At 34.7% G+C, this 27,713-nt stretch overlaps 1 protein-coding gene across 3 annotated transcripts; it reads right to left on the minus strand.

Moving 5' to 3' along the window:
- Rassf9 (Ras association domain family member 9) lies at nucleotides 1-26,192 on the minus strand. Of its 3 annotated transcripts, XM_010610264.2 has the most exons (3): nucleotides 25,879-26,192; nucleotides 25,038-25,313; nucleotides 1-2,673 (listed from the first exon to the last, which is right to left on the minus strand). In XM_010610264.2, the coding sequence occupies exons 2-3, from the start codon at nucleotides 25,082-25,084 to the stop codon at nucleotides 1,413-1,415; spliced, it is 1,308 nt and encodes a 435-aa protein (XP_010608566.1). In that variant the 5' UTR covers nucleotides 25,085-25,313; nucleotides 25,879-26,192; the 3' UTR covers nucleotides 1-1,412. The 3 variants fall into 3 exon arrangements, with proteins under 3 accessions (XP_010608566.1, XP_010608560.1, XP_010608571.1); XM_010610258.2 differs by lacking the exon at nucleotides 25,879-26,192 and having other exon boundaries at nucleotides 25,038-25,360; XM_010610269.2 differs by lacking the exon at nucleotides 25,879-26,192 and having other exon boundaries at nucleotides 25,028-25,089.
- Nucleotides 26,193-27,713: the final 1,521 nt, after the last annotated feature.

Below are 27,713 nucleotides of genomic sequence, written 5' to 3' on the forward strand. Positions count from 1 at the left end.
GAATAAAAAGGCACGAAACACGAAACACTTGGAATCTCAACTGATATTCACATATAAAGCCTACATAAAATAATATTTCTATTTACACATCCAGGCACACAAGAAAGGTGTCAGTTGAAAAAACAAAACCAACATAAACTGCAGCAGTACTCAGCCGCCAGTACTATAAAAGCATAAGGTTCTGTCCAATATGATTAAATCACATGTTCACTGGCAGGAAGGAAGGGAGAAATAATGGTAACGCGATAGGGAGAGGCAGAGAGGAGAAAAGAGGAAGACAGACAGGCAGGTGGATAAGATGAAAGGAAGGCAAAAAGGCAAGGGGGAGAAATAAGATTCTTAATTAAAAAGTGAAGGAAAACCAAGTATAATCTGGCACTAGAACGACTGTCAGTCAAGGCAGAACCTCAATAATCTATTCAATCTCTTCAGTTTCTACTAGCATGTCTGAAATGTTGTTAGTACTTCTTAAAGCACAAAACGCACCTAAGCAGTTTGGGTGAAGTACTACGAAGACAATCTAAAATACGACACACCAGAATAAACCTTCCGTCCCTGTGCATTCCCTCCCATGCATTCAGAGACAAATTTCTAATAATGATATGAGGTGGAACACTATTTTACCCACACAACCAACTTTAAATTTTATCACATCCTCTATGTGGATAAGCACCTGGTTTCTAATTCACACTACCCCTCTAAGCTGGAACCTTCAAAGAACACTGATTTGATCAAAATATCTCAATTTCCAAGTAGGAAAAGCTGATACATAGCTCTTTAATTATTGTACTTTTTACAGGAAAAAAATGTTTTTATGCTGCACTTGGCTTTGCCTCATCTATACAGGCTCTGACCTACTGCCAATACTCTTACATGTCCTGACAGCCACCTGTCACAGAGGCATAAACAGGTAGGAGCATTCAGGAAATGATAGATAGAGCAGATTGTACAGCATCAGTATTAAAAGAACCAAGACTTGAATTAAGGGAGCTACAACACAGTAACTGTTATGTACTTTACAGATATGAAAATTCTAATGACACATTGTTGGAAAAAATACAATGCATTTTGCTATTACTACATGTGACTAGTTTTGCAATATTAGGAATTGTTTTTAAATTTATACAAATCATTGCCCATAGAAGCTGTGAGATTATCAAATAATTCCCATTAAATTAGTTCTGAGTTCTACACTGATAAGCTAGTTCTGCTGCATTCCTAATAAATAATTCATTGCTTGAACCTATAATAAAGTCACACTGAAAATCTTATACCAAAAAAATAAAAATCCTCACTACTTTTTATTACCTATTGAACATTTTAACATGCATGATCTTTTTTTTGAAATAGTTGCATATTAAATTGCACAGATATAGACAGCATTAAAGCAGGTGAGAAGAAAGCCATGTGAATTATGTTGATAATAGCACCACATCTCCAGCAGTTATTTCTGAGTCCTGACTGTGGTTAGAGCTGATGCCAGTGTCTGAGTCTGTGTCATTTGTGTACCCGTTAAGGACCTTTTGGGTAAAGGGAGGCGCCTCCTCACTGGTGCAGGGAACCTCAGATTCCATCCCTCTGTTTTCCTTTACATGGCATTCATCTTTTTTGCTAATGTGAAGGGAATTCAACTCCTTGGCTAGGAGTTCATATTCCTTTGCTTTCATCTGAAGCAATGAGTCGCTGTATTTAATCTCTTTCTGGATGCCACTCAAGTGAGAGTGGATTTTCAAACCAGCTTTCATGCTTTGCTCCAAATCACACTTAACACTATCTAAATTAGGGTTTTCAAGTTCACCGGTAGCTGCCCTTTCGGGATCTTCGCTTATTCCAAAGCAAACACTTTTCACCTCTTCTTCAATTTCAGCTGAGAGCTTATCAATGAGCATTCTGTAATATGTCAGACGCTCTTCCAACTGTACAATTCCATCACTTTCACTCAAGTCCTCCAGAGTCTGATTTTCCTCGGGCTGTGAGTCTAGTTTCTGCTCAACTTCACTGAAAGTGGACATTAAATATGCATCCTGAACATAATTTTCTCCATTATTTTCTACACGATCAAGGTGGAACTTAGCCTCGCATTTTTCGATTTCCAGATCCAACTCTTTCATTCTCTGCACTTGTTGATGAATAGTATGGTCCTGGGAGATAATCAGGTGGACTAACGTCTCCATATTATCACGATCGTGAGAGACCGTGTCCTGCTTGATTTTAGCCAATTTCCGGAATGTTTTTCTGACGATTCTTTTTTGTTTATCCGGTGGTAATGTTTTCATGTAATTTGCTGGGCTGAGCTCCCACAGTTTTTCTGTGTTTTGCACTAATTTGGCTTCAGCTGTCCGCCACAAGGGAACTGGGAAAAACGCATCCGCTTTAACCAAAACGAATTGCATATTAGACTGCTCATCTCCCCATGATTTCCAGAGCTTCAGGATTCGAGTTAGCGGAGGAAGAACCCGTTCGGAGCCTCTCCACTTCTCGATGATGCAGTAGTCATTGGGCTTTCCTAGCAGGAACCGCTTCTCTCCAAAAGTAGCCTCGTGTTCCTCCAGCAAGGCCTGGATGACATCAGCAGAGGTGGTGCGTTTAGTCAACCCACAGACAATCTTCTCTTCTTGGCAAACCCAAACCACAATTTCCTTCTCCTCTGATTCCATGTCTTTAGTTGGAGATCTAAAAGAAAAACAAAGCACATCATAGTCTTGTCATCACCTGTATAGACTCAGAAAGATGTTTTAATATTAATAACCTTTCTTGTTTTTATCCTTAGTGAGATATGAACTCGGAGATTGTGACTCCATGAGACTCACCTAATTTTACCTAAGGGCGGAAAAAAAATCTATGGAAAGTATTTTAACTTTCTTCTTATTTCCCAGTGGGTTTTGGAAAGAGTAAATTGCCAAGAAAGAGAGTGGAGGTTCTTTTCATTTATCTTTAAGAGTTGGCCGCGATATGGAAATGTTACAGTTAATACAAAATCAGGGAGCAGAGGAATAAGAGAATAAAGAAGACCATTTGTTCTGGAGCCTTGAGATTAGAACAGAACCAAAGAAAACAGAAAGGATAATTGAGGTGATATTAGAGTCATTCAAAAATAGTTAAGTGAAATTAGTCCTTGTTTCATTCAACAAATGTTTTTTATACATCAACATGTGCCAAACATGGCTAAAGATACAAAATATCTAGTAATAAAAAAGACAAGAATATAGACACAAATATGTAACTAATTAGTACCACATGGTGGGAAATGCTATGAAGAAAACTATTCCTGATGAAAGTATGGAAAATACCTTGGAAGAAGAACTTTTTTTTTTTAATTTAAAGTGCTTTCAGGAAGGATTTTCCCGTGGAAGTGACACCTGAGTAGGAACATAAAGGAGCTAATAAGAAACATAAGGGAAGAATTCCAGGAAATGAACATAAACACATAGATCATGAAGTAAGATTAACAAACAACAAAAAAATTATGGCAGTAGTTAGGAGCTGAGGACAGTACAGTTGGCCATTGACAGGCAAAACTTTGAAGACTATGATAAGGCACTGGATTTTACTCCACATTTAATGGGAAGCTTTTGTTGCAATTGATTTTTTTAAGTAGACGGAAGAAGGCTGAGTTGGAATCCTATTGCAGTGTTCTAGGAAAAGATGTGGATTTCCTACAGTTTTAGCAGTAGAGATATAAGCAAGTGTTTAGAGTTCAGATACACACACACACACACACACACACACACACACACACACATATATAAAACCTGATGTAGGCTACAGTATAAAGAAAAAAATGTTTATTTAGGCTCCTATTTCTACATGTCCAAGGCTTGGTGCTTCATCTAATGAGAGAATCCCAAGGCATCACAAAGAATTATATGGCAATATAATTGACACCTGTTTTACAGATTGCACACTTATTTGTAATTTCTCTCCCTCTTGTTCTAAAACCACCAGAACCTAACCATAGGAGCTCCACCCTAATGAGTTTATTTAATCCTACTCATTTGCTAAAGGCCCTAACTTCAAGCACTATGCTCAGATTAAGCCTCCACCCTCTTAATCCCATTAATATAAGACTTTGGGGATTAAACTGCCACTTGTTGTTGGGGCTTTGAACAATTACTGGAACCATAGCACCGTGCTTAAACAAATGATCGTATAGTAGAGGAAGGATCAGTTTTCTTGAGTGTAAAAAGCATGGTGATTTTATAAATTCTGAGCCATACTTGTCAGAGAATTTTAGGAGCATATTTCCCATCATGATTATAATTCAAATTGCTCATCTTTTATAATATTTTTAAAGAATAATAAGAAACAAATGGTATAAAATGAATTATTCTCCAATGTGATATATGGTGACATAAGATTTTGTGAGTAGAAAGTGTCCTGTGAAAGTTAAGTCAATACTCATTTAGCACATATCAAAAACCTATTTCCTGGCTTCTAGAATCTTAACAGTTAGAAGTTAACAGTGTTTACATTTTAGCAACAGTGGTGACTAATCCTATTTCATCAACTTTATTTTATTTTATTTATTTATTTATTTTTTTTTTTGCGCCAGGGATCAAACTTGGGTCCTTGTGCTTGTGAGGCAGGTGGCAGAACCACTGAGCTAAATCCCCGGCCCTCATCAACTTTATTTTAAATGACCTAGTTATTATTATTTGGATATTGATGTTCCTGAAGTGAAAAGTGATTAATAATGTTGAAAAAATAAATAAATGACATAAATAACATAAAAGATTAAGTCCAGTTTTTAACAATGAGTTTTTAGTAAAATTTAAGCATTGAACTGTAGCAAGTGAAATTTCTGAATTTCTCAAATGCCATAATGAATTATGATAGCTCTCTTACAAAATATTCCCATTTAATGATACAGTATTGTATAATATGACATTTTGAAGCAAATGTGATAGACTGGTATGTTTGTAATTCCTAATTTAATAATCCTAAATACCCCAAAGTTGGTTAGAACTTAAGGTGATAAAATGATCTCTATACTTAGATTTTCAGAGAAAGAATATTCAAAAGTATTCTAGACAAAAATAAGTGTGTTAAAGAAACTGATACCCACTATTATCTGTGATATGGCAACATAAATCAACCATTAACAAATTAACTTTAAATAAATCATAACCTTGATATGTTTTCACCATATAGTTACAGTCCTCTGAATTACTATAAGTACTTTTTTACACCACATATTTAGGAGTTCACTTACTTAATTTAACTTGCATAATTTCAAAAGTAGTAGCACATACTCTCTGCATAATTTCATGCTAAATTAAAATTGATTTCAATGTGAATTTTTTATAAGTAATGACAAAAATAAAAACATTAAATGGCTGTCACAAAACCATAGATAACAATGCTAATGCAGTAAAAAATTTTAAATGAAATTTATCTTTACTTTTGTTTTTAGGTTTTAGGGTCAAACTCTAAAAATAGCATTAACAAAAGTCACAAACATCTGTTAAAAACATACAGCACTGATAGATAGTAACTGTAAAAATTAAACATTTAAAATCTTTCAGAAACTCTTCTAAGCTCTAGTCATATCAAATTCTTTAGCAGTCACAGTTATGTTAATCTCATTTTTTTTTATTTTTGAGACAGGGTCTCACTGTGTAGCTGAGACTGACCTGGAACTCACTATGTAGCCCAGGCTGGTCTCGAACTCACAGGGATTCTCCTGCCTCAGCTCCCCAGTGCGTGTGCCACGACACCCGGCTATGTTAATCTCATTTCACAGATTAAAAAAAAAATGAGGCACAGGGATGTGTTAGCAACTCACTTCTCCCAGTGGCCAGCATGGGGAGAAAATGTTCAGGAATATGTTAGCTTCTGTACTTTAATTTTTTTTTTTTTTAAACTGGGAATGAAACTCAGGCCTCACACGTCCCAGGTAGGCACTGTGCTGTTGAGCTCCAACCATGACCCTACTTTCTGTGCTTTTTTTTTTTTATTTATTGGTACATTTAAGGTATACAGTATAATGACATTCATTGTTGAAATTTGTACCTTTACATAATCAATCTTGGTTCTGTGCTTTAAGAGAGAGAGAGAAGCCGGGCATGGTGGTGCACTCCTGTAATCCCAGCACTCTGGAGGCTGAGGCAGGAAGAGCACTGTAAATTCGAGACCAGCCTGGGCTACACAGTGAGTTCCAAGTCAGGCTCCCTACATAAGTGAGACCCTGTTTCAAGAGACAGAGAGGAGAGAGAGAGAGAGAGAGAGAGAGAGGAAGAAAAAAAAAGAGAAAGAATCTCACTCAGAGCTGATGCAGCACGAAAGGGTTGTTGACTGGCTTAGGCATTTCCTTTAGCTGACAAAACTTTTGTGTATTCAAAAGCCCTTGTTGGCTTCTTGGACAAGTCCCTATGTTCTCTTTCTAGCTGGCAAATATCAGTTTGGGTCTGTAGCTTAAAAAGCACATTGCTGTACTAATAAATCCTTCAGTCCTGAGCTAGAGCTGTAAAGAAGATTGGTAAGCAGTGAATTTTTTGTACAATATAATAATAACGATGAAACACACAAATCTCTCAATTCTCTCATGGCTCCTATTCCAGTTGAGATGTTGGTCTGCTTTGGAAGAATCAAGTTCTATAATGCAGCATTCTCTAAAGCTTTAGTAGTTTTCAGCTCATGTAAATAAGCAAGATTAATGATCATTACACACAATAAAAAGATATTGTCAATTCAATACTATGACTGAGACAATTACTACCTTTATTAAAAACGCAACACTCACTGGCTCCAAATTATTTTTTTTTAAGATTGCTTAACATTTTTATATTTTCTTAGGTCAATTATTACCAAATATTTGGAGGATTTTTACAAATCAAGTAATATTTAAAACTCTTTTTACTTAACTGAAGACATTACTGAATTTAGGTCCTAAATCTCCCACAAGTATATGCTTCATCATGTCTGGAATCTATGTTATAGCAGGCTTAAGACTTTGAAAACTGTAGTTATTTTATAACATGGCTCCAGCTGAGTTTCTATTTATTCACTTGACAAATATTTGCTGAGTATCTCCTCTGTGGCTGGCACTGTCCTGGGAAATATGGGTAATGAAAAGACTCATGATTTGTAAGACATTTTTTCTGGTATATTGTGGGAATCAGTGGTAAAGTTGGGTAGGGAACATTTTGTGTAGTGTCAGTTTTTGTGTTAACAACACGGAAGCTGAAACGAAAAAAAAAAACACATTCTTTTCCCAACCTTTGGAAACTTACTAATAAAAAAATGACATTTACAAAACATACATAACAAAAGGTTAAAAATACAGACTAGATAACTTCTTTTGCTGTGCAACAGAAAGCAATAAGCAGGTCTTATCTAATGGATCCAAATACAGTAGTTGAGCCATCTCACCTCTGATTCTAGTGCACACTGGATTGCTACTTCAAAAATAAAACAAATATACACATGGCATTTCCAAATGTGTAGTTTGTTTTGTTTTGCTTTGTTTGTACCCATGATTATTGAGAATGAGTGCGTAAACATTTCACTGGATCATGAACTACCCAAATAACATGCTGTAGTCATGAAAAACAAAGCAAAACAAACAAAAAACCTGAAGCATGCATAGCTTTATCTGTTTTGCTTTGTTTTTTGTACCAGGATCAAACTTGGGTCCTTGTGCTTGCGAGGCAGGCAGCAGAACCACTGAGCTAAATCCCTGGCCCCTGTTTTTTTTTTTTTTTTTTTAATAAAATCTTATTTTCCAATAATTCACTTCCATTGTCTGTGCTTTCCCCAGAGCTTTAGTTCCACTTATAAATTAATTCACTGCCAGTTTTAAGAGCGCTGTTCTTTTTCCTTTCAGCCTTTCATGCTATGCTTTTCCTCACTCCTACACTTCACGCGGTCTTCTTAAATAGCATTAATCAGCTTTTTCCTGTGTGTTGCAAATATTTGTTTCTATTTACTATTTTTGATTTAATGAACTCACTTCTAGTTTAGGAGCTTCTTGGCTCGTAGTATCTGTCAAGTTAAGGACTGTGTGTTTGGTGGTTAGAAATACACTATTTACACAAGAGAAATGAGACAAAAAGAAGGTTAAGTAATTTGCTTCAAGGGACAAAGTTTGAAGGTAAGAATGCTCCTCCCGAGATTGATTTCGGATTTTCACATACTACTGACACCTAAAATACAATAAATTACCTCTATTACTAACCATTTACAAATATTTCCTAATTTGTGAATTGATTGCATTTCAATAATTATTTTAAAAATAATTTTTTGGAACTCAGAGCATTTCCCCCACAGAATTAATATTTCATCAGTTCTAATCAAAGTTCCAGCTGAAATAATTTTAGGTAAAGTATACTTTTGTCTTCTGTTGACTTAATCTGGAGTCTAATAGTGTCTTAAGGTCCTTATTCTCTTGAGGTGAAAATACAATGTTCAGCTTAAAGTCTGTTGATTTCTATCTTCTTATTACTAAACATTGGTTACTAATAGTCTGCATTGTTCAGCCTTTGGATTCAGCTAACAGTGTCATAGGATGTTTTATTTTTCAGGCAGTAGGATTCAAATAAATTTTTCTCATCCAAAATTCTTATTCCTTAAGAAAATAAGAATTGAGTTCCTATTATTTGTTTAACCCATAAGACCGTTAATTATCTTTAAATTTTTTTTATATTTCATATATTCCTCAGTAAATAGAAATTTATTTTACCCTATTACCACTCTACTATTGGAAGTCATAGCAAAGAATAATTACAGAATTAGTACAGCATAAATTCATTTCTCCACGTCCTTGGGGCTTTACTCCAGAACCTTCTTCACAAAGATACACAAATCTGCAGTTGACCAAGTCTCATTTAAAATATAAAATTGCCTATGCACATTCTCACATATAACTTGAATAATTTCTAGATTACATGGACTAAGACAATGCAAATGATATATAAATAGTTGTGCTATTTTCTTCGGGAACTAATGAGAGAAACAAAATTCAGTGCATGTGCCATATAAATGTAATTGTTTACTCACATTTTTGGTCTACAATGAATTGAAATTACTAATGTGGAAACTTCAAATATGGAAAGCCAAAAGTATATATTACTGATTTCCCTGTGTCCAGTATTCTGATAAATACAATGCAAAATCTTATCTGTTTCTTAGCAGAAAGAGTTAGAAATTTAGGAAACTCTGATGCTATAAAAAACACAGGTTCTAGTGGTCTGTAGCTGTCAAATTTTTGACACAAAAGATAAATGTGACATTATGGAAAGCCTTCTCAGAACAACTTACCCAAGTGAGTTATGAAGTCTCATGTGGAATGAGGTCCAGCCTATTGAACCAGTCACAGAACATTGATTAACTGACATAATATTAAAATTATGATGAGTCCACAGTGGGAGGTTCAGTTGATAATTGGGAAGGAGAGCTATTAACTAGTAAGAAGGCAAGGGATCTGAGAATAACATATTTATCTCAGCTGAAATGTGGCTATAATTTGTACAAATTCATGTTGCTGTAAATAAAAGCATAAAATTCATTAAGGAATATAAAGAAGTTCTGATAAAAAGCAAGTTCACTAAAGCTTTATGCCAGAAGTTATAAACTGATATTTAAATATGCAAACTTAGCTTAAAAGTTTAGATACTTTTGGCTTAAATAAAATGCCACAACTACTTGAAAGTTCTCAATTATATTTTAGATTGTATTTCTAAATTTGATAGTACCTTTTCTCAAGAATGAAATGTTCTCAAAATGCAACTATAAAATTAGTTTATCTAATAAATTACTCTAGTTTCAACATTATTATGTGAGAAGAAAAAATATCTATCTATCTATCTATATATTATGATGTGTTTTTGTAACCAAAGAAAAGCAATATTCCAAATATAAACAGAAATGAGAGCCCAAATTGAGCTTAAACATCTGACCTTTTGGAAACTGTAATACAGTTTAGTTCATTGTGTTAGTTTACTTCCAAATAAATGGTTCATTTTAAATGAGAGAATATGAGTTACTATAATTTTCATTAACAGTCCTTTGCTAATGGAATTTTTGTTTCAAGAAATGTGTTTGAATGCTGAAGATACAAAAAAAAAGGAAGATTCAGATTTAAAATATGTTATAAATTGGGTTAAAAAAGTTTGCAAGAGATGAAGCTTTATCATGTCACGTGAAACCCAAAAAGTATGAAGTACTGAAATAGAATTGGTTATGCTTTGGTCCTTATTTGCACTTTCATTTTCTCATACTAAAGAAACAACACATTATTTACATGTGTGTCTGATTTTTTTCACTTAAGAGTTTCCTTTCAGGGTTCAGAGACATTTACCTAGCAAAGTCTCAAGTTTATCCTTCTCCGTGGCTAATAGTCCATTCTATCGAAAAAACACATCTTCTTTAAAATGTATAATACATATGGTGAAATAGGAACATGTTCAAATGGGAAGGGGTACTAGGGAAAAGGAAGGGAAAAGAAAAAAGAGAAAAGAAAGAAAAATGAAAACAAATCTTTGAAAATGAGGGGAACAGGGCTTGAATGAAGGGTAGGGGAATAGGAAAAAAATGTAGATATATCAGCTACATGGAGAAATTCCCTATGACAAATGTGATCAGGATGTATAGCTAAAATGTGCCAATGAAATTAACTAACAAAGAAGATTGATTACACTTATATTAGATTAAGGGCTTTTTCATATATTAATTTTACTATTTCAATTATTCTTAGTTATAATATAATATTATTAAAATTAACAAAAACAGATTTCAAATAATAAAATTCAAAATGATCTATTCACCCTAGAACCTAGAGGTAATCTTTCTTTCTAGAGCTTTTTCATGTATATATATATTCTCTTTTTTTAAAATATTATGTTTTCTGTACTGTATTAATAATAATACCAACATTAAATGAAGGCTTTTAGATACTCATTTAGTCCTCCTCTCCAAAATTATGTGTACAATTGTGCCCATTTGATAGATTAAAAAATTACAGATAATCTCACAGATATTGAATTTATTTAAAATTAAATTAAGCTAGGCGTGGTGGCACTCACCTGTAATCCCAGCATTCAGAGGCTGAGGCAGGAGGATGGCTGTGAGTTTGAGACCAGCCTGGGCTACATAGTGAGTTTCAGGTCAGTCTCAACTACATAGTGAGATCCTGTCTCAAAAAACCAAATAATAATAATAATAATAATAATAATAATAATAATAATAAACAGCATGTAATTCATGGTGTTGTAATGAATGGTTATATAAAGAGAACAGCATCAGGTTCATATCTGAAAATGTAAGCACTACATTGTAAATACAGGAAAACTAAAGACATTTTATATAAACCAAATATGCTGTAGTTGAAATAAAAAGAGCAAGGTTAAATAGAAATGTTCATTGCCATTGTTTAAAATGTGAAGGGAGGGCAGGGAGATGGGGAAAAAATGAGAACCAAGACCTGCCATGTAAAGGTACAAGATCCCAATGATGAATGGAACTGTACTGTATACCTAAAATGTACCAATAAACTCAATGAGGAAAAATCAATCAATCAATAAAATGTGTAACATATATACATAAACACAGATTAAAATTTAAACAATATTAGAATTAACAATACGGGCAAATAGAAAGTAAGCTCTGACCGATCAATAATTTTTTTTTCAAAAACAACACTACAAGTCCTAAAAAGAAAGAAAAATCTTTCACCCATAAAACAATAGAAATCTTCTGTAGATCACTAAGAAAATTTGAATCTCTGTTTTGATAGAAAAGTGTTGGCAGTATTGCCAAAATAATAGTTTCCTCCAAATACAAACCACTGATATTTTTCTTAAAATAATTTGAAAACTAATCCTTCAGAGAATTGACTTTTCTGTAAAATAGGACAGTAAAAAATTAACAAAAAAATGGTTATAAATATTCCCCCAAACGTTAAAATTTGGTTCATGTGTGTACTTACTAGTTTTATGCTCAAGTACTGCCAGTTTAATTTTCTAGGAAGTAATACCATAAATCAGCCATGCAAGATAAGAATAGCCCTAGACATTCCACAGTTGCAGGGTAGTAAGAATACACATTCCCACCAACAGAAAAAAGGAACGGGAATGTGTGAAGAATGTGTCTTAGAGACTAATGGGGTTTAAGTAAACTAAGCTCATAGTTCAGATTCCGGAAACTGATAATAATCAAAATGTAAATATTTAACATGTAGCACTTACCAGATGAATTGCTGAGAAAATATCTAATCTCATTGGAAGTTCTAATATTTACTTCACACTGTGACCTGTGCCAGTACCTGGCAGGTATCTAAGATTCCCTTAGTGCCTTGTATTTATAGTGAACTATTTCATAACAACAAAGCACATTTATTAAAAAGAAAGTTACCTAGCCTGGATATTTCATTTAATGATAGCTGTCATTAACTATTAACATTAATTAACTATTAACATTAATTTTCCTCTTGACAGCCAAAACCATAATTGGATTTGTCTTCATAGTAGAAGATATTTCCTAACAACAGTAATTTGAGGCAGTATCTGACTGTAACCACCTACGTTTCACCCTAGAAATATATTCAGAGATGGGTTGGCTTATTTGAATGACCCCAGAAATATGCAAGAAATTGATTTTCCAGTAGGATAGCCAAAAAACACCAGACAAGCTCCTTTGTTCCTGCTTTGCATTTTCTGGAAATGTATAAAAAGTTACAATAAAGTGTGACTTCATTTGGAAGCTTCAAGTAACATAATCAGCTTTCCCCAGTAATAACAAATAAATTATCTAAAAAAGCAATTGCAAAGTAATAATTTGTAAAAATAAGAGTATATCAAAGCCTGTCGTCAAATTTCCTGTTAAAGAAAAGGAAAGCAACTGAAACGCATAACTGATAACAACAGTCATCTATGTCAAATGTATTGTATGTCTATTTTAATTCCGAAGGGTTTAAACTCTAAGATGCTTTGAATTTTTCCTGCCTTCACTAGGACTTTGCTATAATTTATACCTCCTTAAACTTTAAAATATTTTACCTTTTCCTCTTGTCTTTTCCACTATCTTGTCAAATTATAACAACCTTCATTTGATCATATATTTCAATTATATTTTCTTTACCAACTTGAATAGCAACCCACAGTCACTCTGGTTCCTCACTTCCAGCAACTCTTACCCATCCCAAGTGACTTAACCACTTCCCCAAGTGGATACCTTTCTCTTACGGTTATCAGGATCTTGCTGTCAAGCTCAGTAAAAGTTTTCAGAACTGATGTGACTTGATTTCTTTGTGACACAATATGTTGCGACCTCTTCCCATTCTTACCACCCTCTGGAGCCCATCGCTTCTTCCCTTGAACAGAGTCCTGGACTTGCTGTGATCAAAAGGTCACGATGAACACCATGATTCTCGGGTGCTGGATTCCAGGCTTGGAGAAAGCGTGTGGCTTCTGCGTGCACTTTTGTAATACTGTTGTGCATCCTCCTTGATTGTAATCCTCAGTGATTAGCAAGTCCATTTCAAATCAATCCCTTCCTCCCTCTCTCCTTCTGCCTCTGTCTCTGTTTTCTCTTTCCTCCTTTCTTCCTCCTTCCCCTTTACCTCCTCCTTCCCTTTCTTTTCTTCCCTTACTCCTAGCATTCTTTCCAGGATTTAACTCTTGCAACTCTGGTCAAGGATTTTTTTTTAATTCGCACACTGAGTTACCCATTCCTAAATTGCTGCTCATCTCTGACAGGTGTAATATGTCACATCATTGATTGCTGGACTTTAATTGTGACTCTGAACTTATTGATAACTGGCTTCCCTTGTCCTGGAAAAATCTTTCGTTCTCCATTCCTAACTGATTCTTATTCTACTTCAAATGTTGCTTCCTCTGGGAAAATGTCCCGGTTATTGAATAAGTCAGCTCCCACAGGCCCATAAAAATGAGTCCTCATTCTACTTGCCTCTATACAATGCAGTATACAGACGGTCATAGCACTTTCTACTTTGCATAATGCTTACTTGTTCATTAGTTTGCCAGTAAGGTCCTGGACTGAGTCTTTCACTTCTGAAACCTAAAAACCTAACATAATGGTGTTAAATATTTCTTTTTGTATTTATTTAAGAGGAGAATTCCAAAGAAGGTACTTGGGGGAGGAAAATAAAAGAAATTTCTCAATTATTAATCTATATCAGAAGTTCTGAATATTGAAGCCTGGTGGTTATAGTTGAACATCAACTCTTTCATAAATAATGTCTTACAGAAACTATTTCCATTTTCCTGTATATTGTTTATGGTGGTTTTTCACTCTATAGTCACATAGTAGTGGAGCCAGTGAGACAGTAGCTGGGGAAACCTAGAATGTTTATTATGTGGCTTTTTGCACAAAAAAGTTAGTGAACTCGACGTTGATGATTAAATTGCATCATAATCTAAAATTTATTTTTAAATAATAGGGCATTTCTTGTATCTCAGGCTACGTATGATATCACACAGATATTTTGGATAAGGCTTTCTAGGAGATAAAAAGGTAAAAATAGCACAGCCTGACACAAAAGAAAATTATAATCTAGGGGAAGTTATGGTAATCTTTGGAAGCAATTTCATCCGAAGGTAATAATTAAAGCATCATTAAAAGATGGCTGTTTCCTGTAGATTGAGTGGGACTCAAACAGGATTAGTAAGCCTGAGAGCCCTGACTGGGAGCCAGTGTGTTTTCTTTTACCATCCCATTCCAGGTGCAGTTTGCGCCGCACTAATCAGCCCCACGTGGCTGTGAGCAGTTTGGAAGCGGGTGTGATGAATCACGGCTTTCAGTCTCAGCTCAGGTGGGATATTGGAAACACCTGAACGATACCTGGACTCTTCCGATCATTTCCCTGGTGTCCTTGTCTCTCAAAAATTATCCTTGGTATTTTTCTGCTTTTTATGGTGACACAACTATACCCCCAGTTACTCCGAACCGGAATTGTAGATTATTTCCTTCTCTACTGACTTTGCCACTGTCCTTTCTGCCCTGTAAATTCTGCCTCCATGGTGACTTAATTCTACCTTTCTTCACATCGTGTAAGATGTCTGTTCCCTACTGGGCCCACTTGTAATCTTTTTCTACTCTATCATCATTGTCTAAGTATTTCTTCCGGGTTAATCTTTATGGTACATAATGGTCACATCATATTCTTGCCTACAGACCTTTCTACTGCAAAATAAAATAAAATAAGAGAATAATCTTCCTGGCCTTCCCCAAACTACATTGGTATAATTCTCCCTATTTCTCCTTCACCAGAAATGCTCTTTTCCCCATCTTTCTGTATTCAATTCTTCATGTCATTCAGGGTTCAACTCAACTGGTGGGCCTGGGCCTGAGCCCCCAGGCACCTGGTTCTCCTTGCCCCTTGCCTGTGAGGCTGGCTCTTGAATCCTAGCTGGGCTGGAGGAAGGCTTATTGGGGAGCAGGGGAGTTTTGGGCTCCACGGACCCACTGTCAAGCAGCCGGGCCATATTCAGGGATTTCACCTCCTGGTTAAAAAGACCTCAGTGTTTCATGAAATCTTCAGAGAAACTACTTCTTTGTTACCTAACATACCACTCCCCCTATATCTCTAGTCCTGAGTTGCAGGAACCAGCATCATACTGATCACCTTTACTCGGATGCTTAATAGGCATCTGAAGCTTAACAAGTTCAAACTAGAATCATTACTTTCCCATACATTTTCAACCAAATCTGCTTCTCTGCAAAGGTCTCCCTATCCATTTTTGACACTGTCATTTACAACTGCTCATCAAAAACCTCAGAATAATCTCTCATTTCTCATTTTCTCTCATTGCAAAGTTCTGTTTCCATAGAGTATTTATGTTGTCATTTTCTGTCATTAAACTAGTCATCACATTTCACTCTATTACAATAACTTCTCCACTGGATACCTTGTTTCCATTATATGTCCCACTGTCCTTGTCCGTATAGTAGTAAAGTTCACCTCTTAAGAAACATAAATACAACCATATAACCTTCTGTTAACCACTCTTCAATGGATTTCCCGTGCATTTGAAGTACAATAAGTACCCCTTATGATCTACAAACACCCAAACACTATTACATTGCAGTGACTATAGAATTTCAAATTTCTAATTCATTTATTCTTTTTCTATTGTCTGTTTATTATTGTGCTATACACCTACTGCTACCCTTTTCACTACTTGATCATGAGCTCTTTGAGAAACACGTCCCATATATTATTACAAGGTGAATAAATACTTGTTCAGTATGTGAATTTTAGTGTGACAAATTTAAATTGCTACTTTTATTTTAATTTGTATGTAGATCACAAATCTGACAGAATGGGACAGCTCATCCCCTCTTTATTTTTATAATAGGTGCAAATTATGTAAGGCATTGTATGGTATAAGCCACATTTTATTTAATCTAGATTGTGATTACAGAAACTTCTCTTAATTAAAAGTAGAGATGATAAGTGATCACATTTTAAGAAAATTATTTTTTCTGAGTCTTGTTAACTGCTGTTAATAGCTCTGGGAAAAATTTTCTTGAATTTCACTTCTAGAGTAGAAGATCAGACAATAAACAAATGATGACAAATGTTTTCTGGCCTACTGCTAGGATCTGCCTACTTTTCAGACCAATTAATGAAGACAGAATCTCAAAGGTCCATTACAGCGCCTTAAGTGCCTTTCTAAAACTGTGTACAAATCGTTTCTTCATATGTGAATGCAACTATGGTAGGTCTGCCCCATGGGATTAGCCATAGCTTTTCAATAACATCTCTTATAGCTTCCAGGCAAAAGTGAAGTCTTATTTTCAGGGCTAAAAATAAGTATCTCTGCAGTGAAAGACTGGTGTCTTTGAAAGCAAATGCTCTTTTACTGAATGCTAAGTTTCCTCAGTTAACTATAATTTTAGGGAATTATAGTGACATTGAAACAGATGAGAATAAACAGCAGCACTAGAGTAACAAAAGATACCCAGGGTGTCTATAAAACATCCCAGTCATTGGTTGAGTACAAAAAACATACACCATTATGTTTCATAAGTTTCAGATATAAAGCTTCTTTCAATCACATGGCATAACTAGTAAGCATGAAAACTTGCCAAGTTTGGACCATGATCCACATTAAGTGGAATTAAAATTTGAGACTCATAAAATGGAAGAATAATTCAATCCCATAATCTGATATACTGTCCAGTTTAATATGATTATTGGAAAGGACAGCAATTAATTATAGATGACTTTACATGTTACATAAACATATCCTTACCTTTCTCCTGAATACTTCTGTTGTATCCTCAACTGTAAAAATTGTTTTCCACCAGTCTAACCACCATGAATAGATTTTTGGCCAAAGTGACCATATCACTGCATGATTCCTGAATTCTTCTCTTTTGATTACCCCATCTGAGTCAGTCTTAGATTACTGTGATTCAGTCCCCTCCTACATCTTTCTGTACATCTTATTGTGTTCCCTTGTCTTGTCCAAGCCTGTCACATGTGGGAGTTTAATAAACGCTACCTAATTGTGATGATGCTCCTCTTATTTTCCTTTACCTCTATTTACTTCTCTCTCTTATACTTCTACTTAGAGTCAGTTATCAACACTTTCTGCACATCGATTCTACAGCAGAACAGCTTTCCGCAGCTCCAAAAGATTATACTCTCATTTTCTTAATTGCATTGTAAAGACTATGATTCTCTTTACACTGTCAAAGATAGTTACCCATGGAAGAGTGATTTTTTTAAATAATGCTCATGCATGGCCTATTTGACTATAGCGCTATTTTCTCCAATTAGGAGTTTAATCTCCTAGGAATTGGGTTGTGTCTGCATGTCTGGTATGGTGCCAAATACTGTTTTTCAGCCCTAAAAAATAAAATAGCATTTTAATGGCTCATAACATTGATGTAACTGTGTTGATAAGTTTAGAATTGTGAGTAACAATACTAAACACAAAATTTTTAGAAATTATAATTAATAATCTAATTGCTGTATCATTTTATAAATGAAATTAAACACATTTGACTTTCACTAAAATGCTGTCTTTCCATGTGGAAATGATGTGTCGATGCATTATATTTTATGTAAAGTAAAATTACTCAAACTCTAATTTCTGTTTTTTAAAGTAGTCATCAAAAAGTAAACAAGAATGGGCCAGGGATTTAGCTCAGTGGTGCTGCTGCCTGACTCACAAGCTCACAAGCACAAGATCCTGAGTTTGATTCTCAGTACCAACAAAAAACAAAACAAGAGTACAATAAAATTAAATTCTACTCTGCAAAAGATACTTTAGAATCATAGAATTTACACATTAAAATGACTCTAATTCAAGCTCCCATTTTATAACATAAAAATTAATATATTTTCATTGTATATCCTTTACTTTAATTAAAACCATTGCAAAAACAAATAAGAAAATATAACAATCTATGCTGTGCTATGCATGGTGCTATTTATTACAAAATTGCTAACAACCTCATACAGTGGCTCAAAAATATCAGAATAAAAATCCAAATATAGATCAGAATAATGCCTGTTTCCTCATTCCTAGTTATGCTCAAGCTTTATCATCTAATTTTTTATATCTGGGCAATGACATTAGTGGTGCTGCAGAAATTTGAGTGTAGATTTGGAATTTCAACGCACCAAACATCACATTCATATAAATTTTAAATTATTAGATATGTTTTATAATATTTGCCATCCAACAGACCTAACTAATGAAGGTGTACTACTTGAGCTTTTGTTATCTCCTAGAACTCTACTAAATCTTTCATACATAATTATATACAATCCAAATACTTTATAGTTTGTTTAATTGTGTTTTTAGGTTAGGATAAGAATACAAAAGTCCTCAGTAATAATATAGAGCACAGATTTGAATCCTGTCTATACTATTTATTAATTACTGCACTGTGTACTATGTAGAATAGGAAAAACAATAGTATTTTCTTTACTGCAATATGTTAAATTATTACAGGAGTTCATTTAGAGTGTACCATATAATGCAATGAAGCTTATGCATCAGATCTTCTTCATTTTCACATTCAGGTATCAGAATAAATTAAACAACTTTTTAAATTGATACCTTCATATCTTTCACTTAAAGAGTAACCTCCCTACACACAAACATTGTAAAAGTTGGATTTGTCCTCGCATGTCATTACTGTTGTCATTGTATTAGAAAGATTAAATATTTGCCCTAGGGCGTGCAACTAGTATTGATGCAGTTGGGATATGTCCTGAAGTGTATGTTCTAGATAGCTTGAATTCTTAGTTAAAATATTTTTCTGCCAGTTTTTTTTTACCATTTTACTTTTTTCTCATAAACAGTATTAATCTGACCCAAGCACTATAAATTCACATTGTATGTGAGAGACCTTTTCCCAATCACAGTTTCCTCTCATTTCAAAAGAAATAATAAATGCTTAATCTTCAGGAGTGAGTCTGTAGTACGGGCTATCCCCTATTATCAACCATATACTTACAGGGTCCCAGGCAAGAGTCATAAAAGGAGACAAGAGAACCACCACGGCAGGGCCAGTAACATTGCTCCTTGCTTTTTGCTAGCTTTTTTTTTCCCCCCAACTGGAATCGCAATAAAGTCTGGTGTCTATTTGACAAAGATAACATCCAAAATGTAACTACAAAGAGAAGTTGAGATTATGTTTTCACAAAACTCTGTTTTATTCAAATGAAGTAATTACTTGGTATGTGGGTGATAATTCAATTAATAGTCACTTTCGATTATATATAAAACTACAAAAGTTTTCTTGAGAAGCTATAGTTTTACCTTAGTTTCCACAAGAAAGGAGTCACAATCTAGCAAAAAGAGTAAATAATTAAATCTTCAGTAGTTAATGTTGGGTAGGTGTGGTGGCTCAAGCCTGTAATTCCAACACTCAGGAGGCTGAGGCTGAAGGATTGTTGAGTCCCAGCCCAGTCTTGGCTACAAAGTGAGGTCAAAGCCAGCCTAAACTACATAGTGAAACTCTGTCTCAATAAATAAATAAATAAACAAACAAATAAATAATAGCGGTTTTTGCCAATGTTGTTTTTGGATATCTTTTAACACTAATCATCACATATATACTAAAGAACTCTAGAACATAGAATTATGCTGAACTTTACCCTTTGACGTATCATGAGCTTTCATTTTAGAAGGTCAATATGCTAAAGACAGACAGACTCTTTGTTAAGTACTGGTATCCATATACATGTATAAGAGGAAAATTCATAATCCTACTTCAACTTTTATTTGTAGAACAAAACATTTTAAAATGAGCTGTATTTGGAAATTTATTTATAGCTATCAACAGATTTTTTTTTTTTTGGACATACCAATCAACATCAAAGCATTTCTAACTTATGCAACTAGCTGCACAAGGCATTTTCTAAATTAAAATAATAACTGGTTATATACATTTTGAAATTTGTTTTTTTTTAAAAATAAATTTAAAAACTCAATTTGTCATGTGCTTGCATTGATATGGTACATAATACATCTTACATAGAAGGTTTTAAATTGACTTACGGTTTTTGAATGTCAATTTAAATTTTAACCTGGATTAGTTTCATCCATGCCAGTACTCTTGGGATACTCTTCTTGGGATGATGCATTCCAGTCATTGTTCCTAATGGATTGTTGGCTGCCAACTAATAACTGCTTAATTTACTGGATATCATCAGGGGAAATCTTTTTCAGGAACTCCAGAAAACTATGAAGATTTATATACTAAAATATCTGGCAGTTCTCAGCCAGTTTTAGGAACACTTTAAACCTTTGCTTGAAGGATACACAAAATATACATGAAATATAATTTCCCCTGTTTCAGAATTCATAAATTACCATACTTCTAATTGCAAAGAGAAGACATCCTGCTTGCCAAAAACTTTTACCTTAACTGTAAAACTTAATTATTCCTTCTGATGAAGCAGCCATTGCATAATTTATTTATGGTGGCAACATAATACACCCCGCATAAAATTAAATAAAACAAGTACAAATATGTTCTCAGTAATTCAATAGCAAATTCTAGTGCAAAATTTATGTTTCAATTATAAAACAATAGAACTATAGCACTTCAAATGTATTCACTGCAAATATATTTTGGGGCCTTTGAATTTGGGGTTGATATTGCGAGGATGTTTGCCATAGTGACAGATATATATACCCATTCATTTAGGAAAAGCCAAGGGAAAGACATAAGGTGAAACAAGCAAAAGTCAAGAAAAGTTTAAATAGCCCTTCAAATAGTTGTAAAGTTCTTTTCAACTGGATTAAATCATATTATAATCAGCATGCTTTATCTTTCAAATCAACTACATGAACTATTCTAAATTCATATATCTGACAAATATATAGGTAACTGTTTCCTTATGGTAATTTTCTGTTGTTAGCCTGTTTGGCAAAAGTTTGAACCATTCCCTGCCCTTCAATGTTATTAATTAAAACACTAAGGGATCAGGTCTCATAACAAAATGTTCCAAAAAGTTTTAAAGTCAAGTCCCAGCTTTCCAAACTGTTAAAAAGGTTCTTGATTGCTGTTTAAACACATTAACCTGCAAAACAATTGTTACAGTAAAAGTATAATAGAAATATACCATCACATTTTCAAATGAAACTTGTATAAAAACCAAAAAAATCTAATAATCTAAATAGAATTATTGAATGTCCAATGAATACAATTAGAGCAGTGCTTCATCTTTTATTCTTTGGGTTTTATGTCAGAAAATATGGCTGCTAACTGATCATCAGAACATTTTTAGAAACTTGAATAATTTGTTGAAAAATATCTCCCCTTGTCACCATTTTAAATTTTTATGTTGAACAAAAATCTGATTAACAACATAGTCACTAATCTTTAGGTTTGAGATACAAAACTTTCTAGAACTAAACAATCCATTTCCTGAGACCTCCTGAAAACTATACTTCACCAATAAATCTTTAAAACAATTAGAAAATGTTAAAAGATTAACTCTTAATATATCTATATACAAATGAACTTAGATTGACTCCATAGATTTTATTTATCTGAAAACTGGAAATAATAACCTTAAGTCCAATGTTCAAATATTATCATTTTGAGCCCATCCATTTATTTTCACACTTCCTGAAGATTATTTCCTACATTTCTTAAATGCTTTTTCAAATTTATAAAAATTGTCTGGCAAAGTAGTATTATTTTCATGTTAAATTCACATAATTATTTGAAAGGTCCTTATGTTTTAGATTACATCAATCTTTTATAAAATATTCAGTTTCATGTAATATGTAGTTTGCTTTGCATGATGAATAGGGAATAAAATAATTACCATGTCTCCAGTTTAAGTGCAAGTTATAATTTTAGTTTACAAAATTAAATAAACAGCTGTGTTACAGGTCTCCCACATGCAAGGTGCTGTCCTCCGCATGAAAACATCACGGTGTCTAGACAGATACAGCCCCACCTTCTTCAAGCTTTGTAGTTTCCATTTCCTAAATTTTGTGTGCTTCATCTTTGAACTTTTATTTGCATTTTGTTTGTCTCTACAGCTCTCGTCTATTTTGAGAACCATATCATGGGGTTCAGTTTTGAGTTATTACTAAGAGTAAATAAGGAAAAGACATACAGAAAAGTTCAGTAAAAAAATTTGCCCAAAATCTTATGACCTCAAATCCCTAATATACCTTTCAGAAATCTACACTTTTCTTGCTGATAAAACTGCAGTTATGTTCAAGCAGTTCTTCTCGTTAAGTAATATATATGAAGATTACAACTACATTAGCCAAATTTTTCCTTTGTGTTCTACAACAAAAAAATTTATATATATATATATATTTGTATATATCAGAGTGCTTTCACTTACCAGATAACTGCCTTATCAGCAATCACATTATCTATAAAAGAATAAGTCACTCACTTAAAAAATTTGATTTCTCTATATGGAAGTGGTATGTTTTGAATCATCACAGAACTAGATAAGTGAAATGTGTAAGTTCAATAATATAACAAATCCTGACCTATAGTTTTACCTTTGAATGGGGAGAAGAAAAGAATCCACATATAGCAATACAAAATACCAAAAAGTTATGTTAAATCTATTGGAATAATCCATTTATTGCCTAATTTGAAAAACTTATATTTCTCCATTCTTGTTCATTTCTGCAGTTTGAATTCTTTTATGAGTCAGAAAAATACCAGTCTGGAAAGAGAAGCAATCCATAATTACAGCAGTTCCTGTGTACCCTCGGTATCAACACTTGTGCCAAAACATGCACGTTCAGAAAAAAAAATCAGGTTCCTCTTCTTTAACCAACCCTTTAATACTATTAAATTTATCTTGACATTTTGTTGTTCTATAATATTACGCAAAAAATGTGATATTAAAATATTTGCATACTCACTTTCTCGAACGACAGCAGTGGTGTGTTAGAATTAATGGAACAGTGGTAAACACGGATGGAAGGAAAGTGGGGAAGGGACCTTTGCAAGAGAAAAATCACTGGCTCACAGGATGCAAAGTTTCATTGCACTGGTATTTTGTATATCAATGACAGGATTCTGGAAGTGCTTTTAAAAATTCAAAACAAACAAACTTAATATACAATTTACTAGAAAAGCAAATTGATTTTATAAAACTGTAAGGTTTTTTGGAGTAATGTTTCATATTTTGATAGCACTTAAATAAATGTAAAAAGCTTACACCATAATAGTATTACTACTGAAAATTCACTTAAAAATAATTATGGAAAGGGCATGGCTTCTCTAGAAGATATTTCATTACAAATTTATCTTTGTTAACTATCCTTAACTTTTTTAAATATCCAAACTATTTTATTATGCCATACATAATAAAACACTTATTTCACAAATACTTTATTATTATGTATTATGAAGTTATTAGCAAATAAAACTGACTTGGGTTTCATGATATGTGTATGGCTGTTTCACTTTTTTAAGGGAATTTAGCCAACTAAATGAACAACGTATTCAACATAGGTTGCAAAAATGTGTAGACTTTTGTGTAAAAGTAATGCACAGAGATTTGATTTTAAAGTTTTACCACTATATTGTCATGAAGACACTTTAAAAATAATTATATCATTTCCTACTGTGTAATTGTATCCTTTTAAATTAACACTAAGCAAATTATAACAAGTACAAACAGGCAAGATTGAGCAGAGTAGTGCAAAAGTCTTTAGGCCAAAATAGAGACTCTAAAAAAGAGCCTACTGATGTCTAAAATTATCTTCACTATTTTGCCATAAAAATGTAACATTTGAGATGAAAATAAAATACTTAATAAGGCTTAAACACATAGGCTGGCCCAGGAAAACATCTCCGTGTGTGTGTGTGAGTGAGTGTGTGTGTGTGTGTGTGTGTGTGTGAGTGTGTGTGTGTACTCTTTCTAAGTACATGTATTTATAGTTTAGGCATTGCAGGCTTAAAATAGCAAATAAAACCAAAGTAAAATCAAAGCAATAAGGACAGCTGCTTGAATTCTTCTTTGGTCTAAAACCTGCTAAAGTTTTTGAAGAACTTTGGAAGAACCGAATTACAGTTTCTCCACAGAATATTTTCCTTTGGGAAATTTCCAGTTTTCAGAAATGTCCCACTCTTAGGGGAACCAAAACATTGTTTCCGGGTTGGTTATATCATTTCAGCAGCTGTGGTTTTCACTTTAGTAAGTGGTTATCAATTCTAGTTATGCCTTCATCAAACATTTAACTTTTCTATAATATTCTAAAGTTCTGTGTGAACCAAATTAAGCTTGTCATTCTATTACCCTCAACTGTTGCAGAAAGCAAAAAGAAAAACAATTGATGTTAGCTGTAGATTCATATGGTCCAAAAGACAAAAAGGGAATAAAATCATTTTCACTGATCCTTTTCTGCTATCCCTGACCTAGCTACTGCTGTCATCAAAACTAGAGCAGTACCCTTATCAGTCCAGTGTTCATAGGAGACTTAGCCAAATTCATTTCCCAGGGACATTGTGTCCCTAGTTTTCATCAGAATCTAGGTACAACCAAACGTGTGCTTTCATATGTAGTGTCCTGAGTACCAGCGTAGCACACAGCTCCCCTACACGCACTTACTTGGCTTTACCTGTTTTTATGCCGAGTCTTTAACAAGTTTCTTCCGAAAGGAGCCATGGTCCCTCTGGCGAGCAGGTTCCTAGGACGGTACCTCAGAGAGATCGGGGCTGGGGCCGGATCTCAACTTCTAGGCTGAATCTGCTCTTCACCTCTTCAGAATCTCCTGGCTTTCAGCTCATTAGGAGCCGGCTGAGAGAGCTGCTGGAAGTTGTGCAACTGCTGCTTAACTTTGAACTGCGGGATTGTTGTGGCTGCTTGAGTCTTTGGAGACCTGCCCAGCTTCAACCTCGGAGAAGGCGTTTGGAAGCAGGCAAAGAAAGAGAGAGAGAGAGAGAGAGAGAGAGGGAGACAGGAGGATGAAGGAGGAGGAGAGAAAAGACAAAAGAAGAGGGGAGAGAGGAGAGGAGGGGAGGCAAAAAGAAAGGTGCATTGAATTAGTCACATTCCCATACTAAACTTTAAGAACAGCCAACCCACAGGCATGGTAATACCCATGGAATGGGAATTTCACTCCACTTGGAAACTCCCCTTCCCCCGCTTTCCACACCCAGCCACACAAGGTGAGCACACGTAAGAGATTTTAAAGTAAAAACCCCCACCGCCCAGGCAGCTCCAGTCTGTAAATGTAATCCGATCGTGGAAAGCAGGAGCGGGGCCCAAAGCCACTTTGCCTACTGATTCCATACAGAATTCCCCCACCCGGCTGTCAACGCTCTAGCCTTAACGGAGGGGGGAGCGGAGCGGGAGACAGGATCCAGGGGGACCCCGGCAGAACCCCTGGGATTTGAAGCCCCGCAACGCCACGATCCTAACAGTTCTCCTCAACTCCACTCCTCCAGTCTCAAGCTCACTTTGCAAAAGTTGAAGGGACAAAGGGCTCCAAGGCTGAGTGATCGCGGCATCAACTCCGAACCGGCAGTGGATTTCTTTTGCCTCGACCCTGCCTGACTTTGGTATTTGCTGGGCCTTGGGGGCCATGGGAGTTTCAGAGCAAGGCGAACCCTGTGTTCCCGCCCCTCGCCAGGAGAACGGAGGGCTTCGGGAAACTGCGGGTGCAGGGAGGGTCGGGGTGTAAGGCGCCCCAGGACTGGGGGAGCCCGGCCCTGACCGTACTGCGGACCCCCAGAGCCTGGTGCAGCCCCGAGAGCTTCTATCACCGCCTTCCTCAGGCCCTGGCCCACTGCTCCCTGCCCGGCTTCTACTTTGGCCTTTGAGGTTTAGGATGAAGGAGGGAGGGAAAAGAAACCAATGGATACCATTCCCGAAGCACACGTCAGGCTGGCCCGGCTCCGAGCCCGGGCAAAGCACAGGAAGGGTTGTATTTTCTTCAGGAACTGCCCCCACCCTCCCTGCAAAGTGACCCGAAGGTGTCCATGGTATTTATACACGGTGCCTTCTGCAGGATTCTACAGAGCTCAGAAAAATATGGTTGTATTTGCTTATTCTGAGTCTAATTCTTTCTATATGTATCTATAACATATATGTGTGCCTTCGTATCTAAAAATCATTTTATTTATATTTTTATATAATGTTACATGTGGTGTGTATTCCCTTAAATCATACATTTTTAAAAATTACCAGAGCCAGTTACATTTTTATTTTCTTGAGAAATAATATAATTCAAGGGTACATATCCATTTTAAAAGTACATATGGTCAGTGGTACCAGAAAAAAACCTTTACAAAAACAAGCATAGAGAAGACATATATTGGTAAACCTACAAGCAAATCTACAACCAAACATGCAAATTTTAACACTTTGAATGGTTTATATGAAAGAAAAACACATGACTGCATTTCTCCTTTTTTTTGGTTTTGATTTTACTTTGTTAACTCAACACACAAACAAAATATTTAAACTTTTATGGAAATTTGTCCAGTCGCTCTAAATTATTCACTATATTATCCCTTAAAGCTATACTATTTTCTTGTTAATACAATTACAGTCAATTTGCAAAGAATTTTGTCTTTTCAAATAACCCTGATTTTCCCATAGTTTCAGTACTCCATGCCTGTTAACATTAATTATATATACAGCTATGTTGCATTTTTCAATAAAATACTTTCATTGGAGAAAGAGGAAACAACATTACATCTTTATTAACACAATCAGGTTGAGCTTCAAGTTATCACAGATGAGTCTTATTTAGGATGTTGTAATTCCTCACATAAAATATCCTATTGCTATATTTCAAGACTGGCTCTTTCATAAGAATTAAACAGGGATTTACATAAATTAAATACACACAGTTTTATTATATATATTATGTTTCAATAAAGCTACGAAAAAACACAAAGGTTTATTGTCCCTCAGATATTAAAAACTGAAAGAAATAAGACATGGACATTAATATCTAAATAGAAAAATGAGCAAACAATAATTTTAAAAGTAAACAAACTATATTTTAAAATGTTACATTTGCTGGTCACTACACATGATATAGTTAAAGCAAAATGAGAGCTTATCCGGAATCTACCAAATGGATTAACTTTTTAGAAGATTACGCTCATCTTTGTTAAAAAGGTTAATTTGTAAAATATTACGTTGATCTCTGTCATAACAATGGTTAGCGTATTATACTCTAGTAGGTATAAATCGACATACCATTTTTCAAAACGAATTTGGCTATGTTCAGTAATATCCTTTTAAATATTCAAACTTTTATCCAAGTTTTTTGTAAGAAATT

The sequence above is a fragment of the Fukomys damarensis genome, unplaced genomic scaffold (assembly GCF_012274545.1).
Source record: "Fukomys damarensis isolate Sample0158 unplaced genomic scaffold, DMR_v1.0_HiC HiC_scaffold_15, whole genome shotgun sequence".
Lineage (NCBI taxonomy): Eukaryota > Metazoa > Chordata > Mammalia > Rodentia > Bathyergidae > Fukomys > Fukomys damarensis.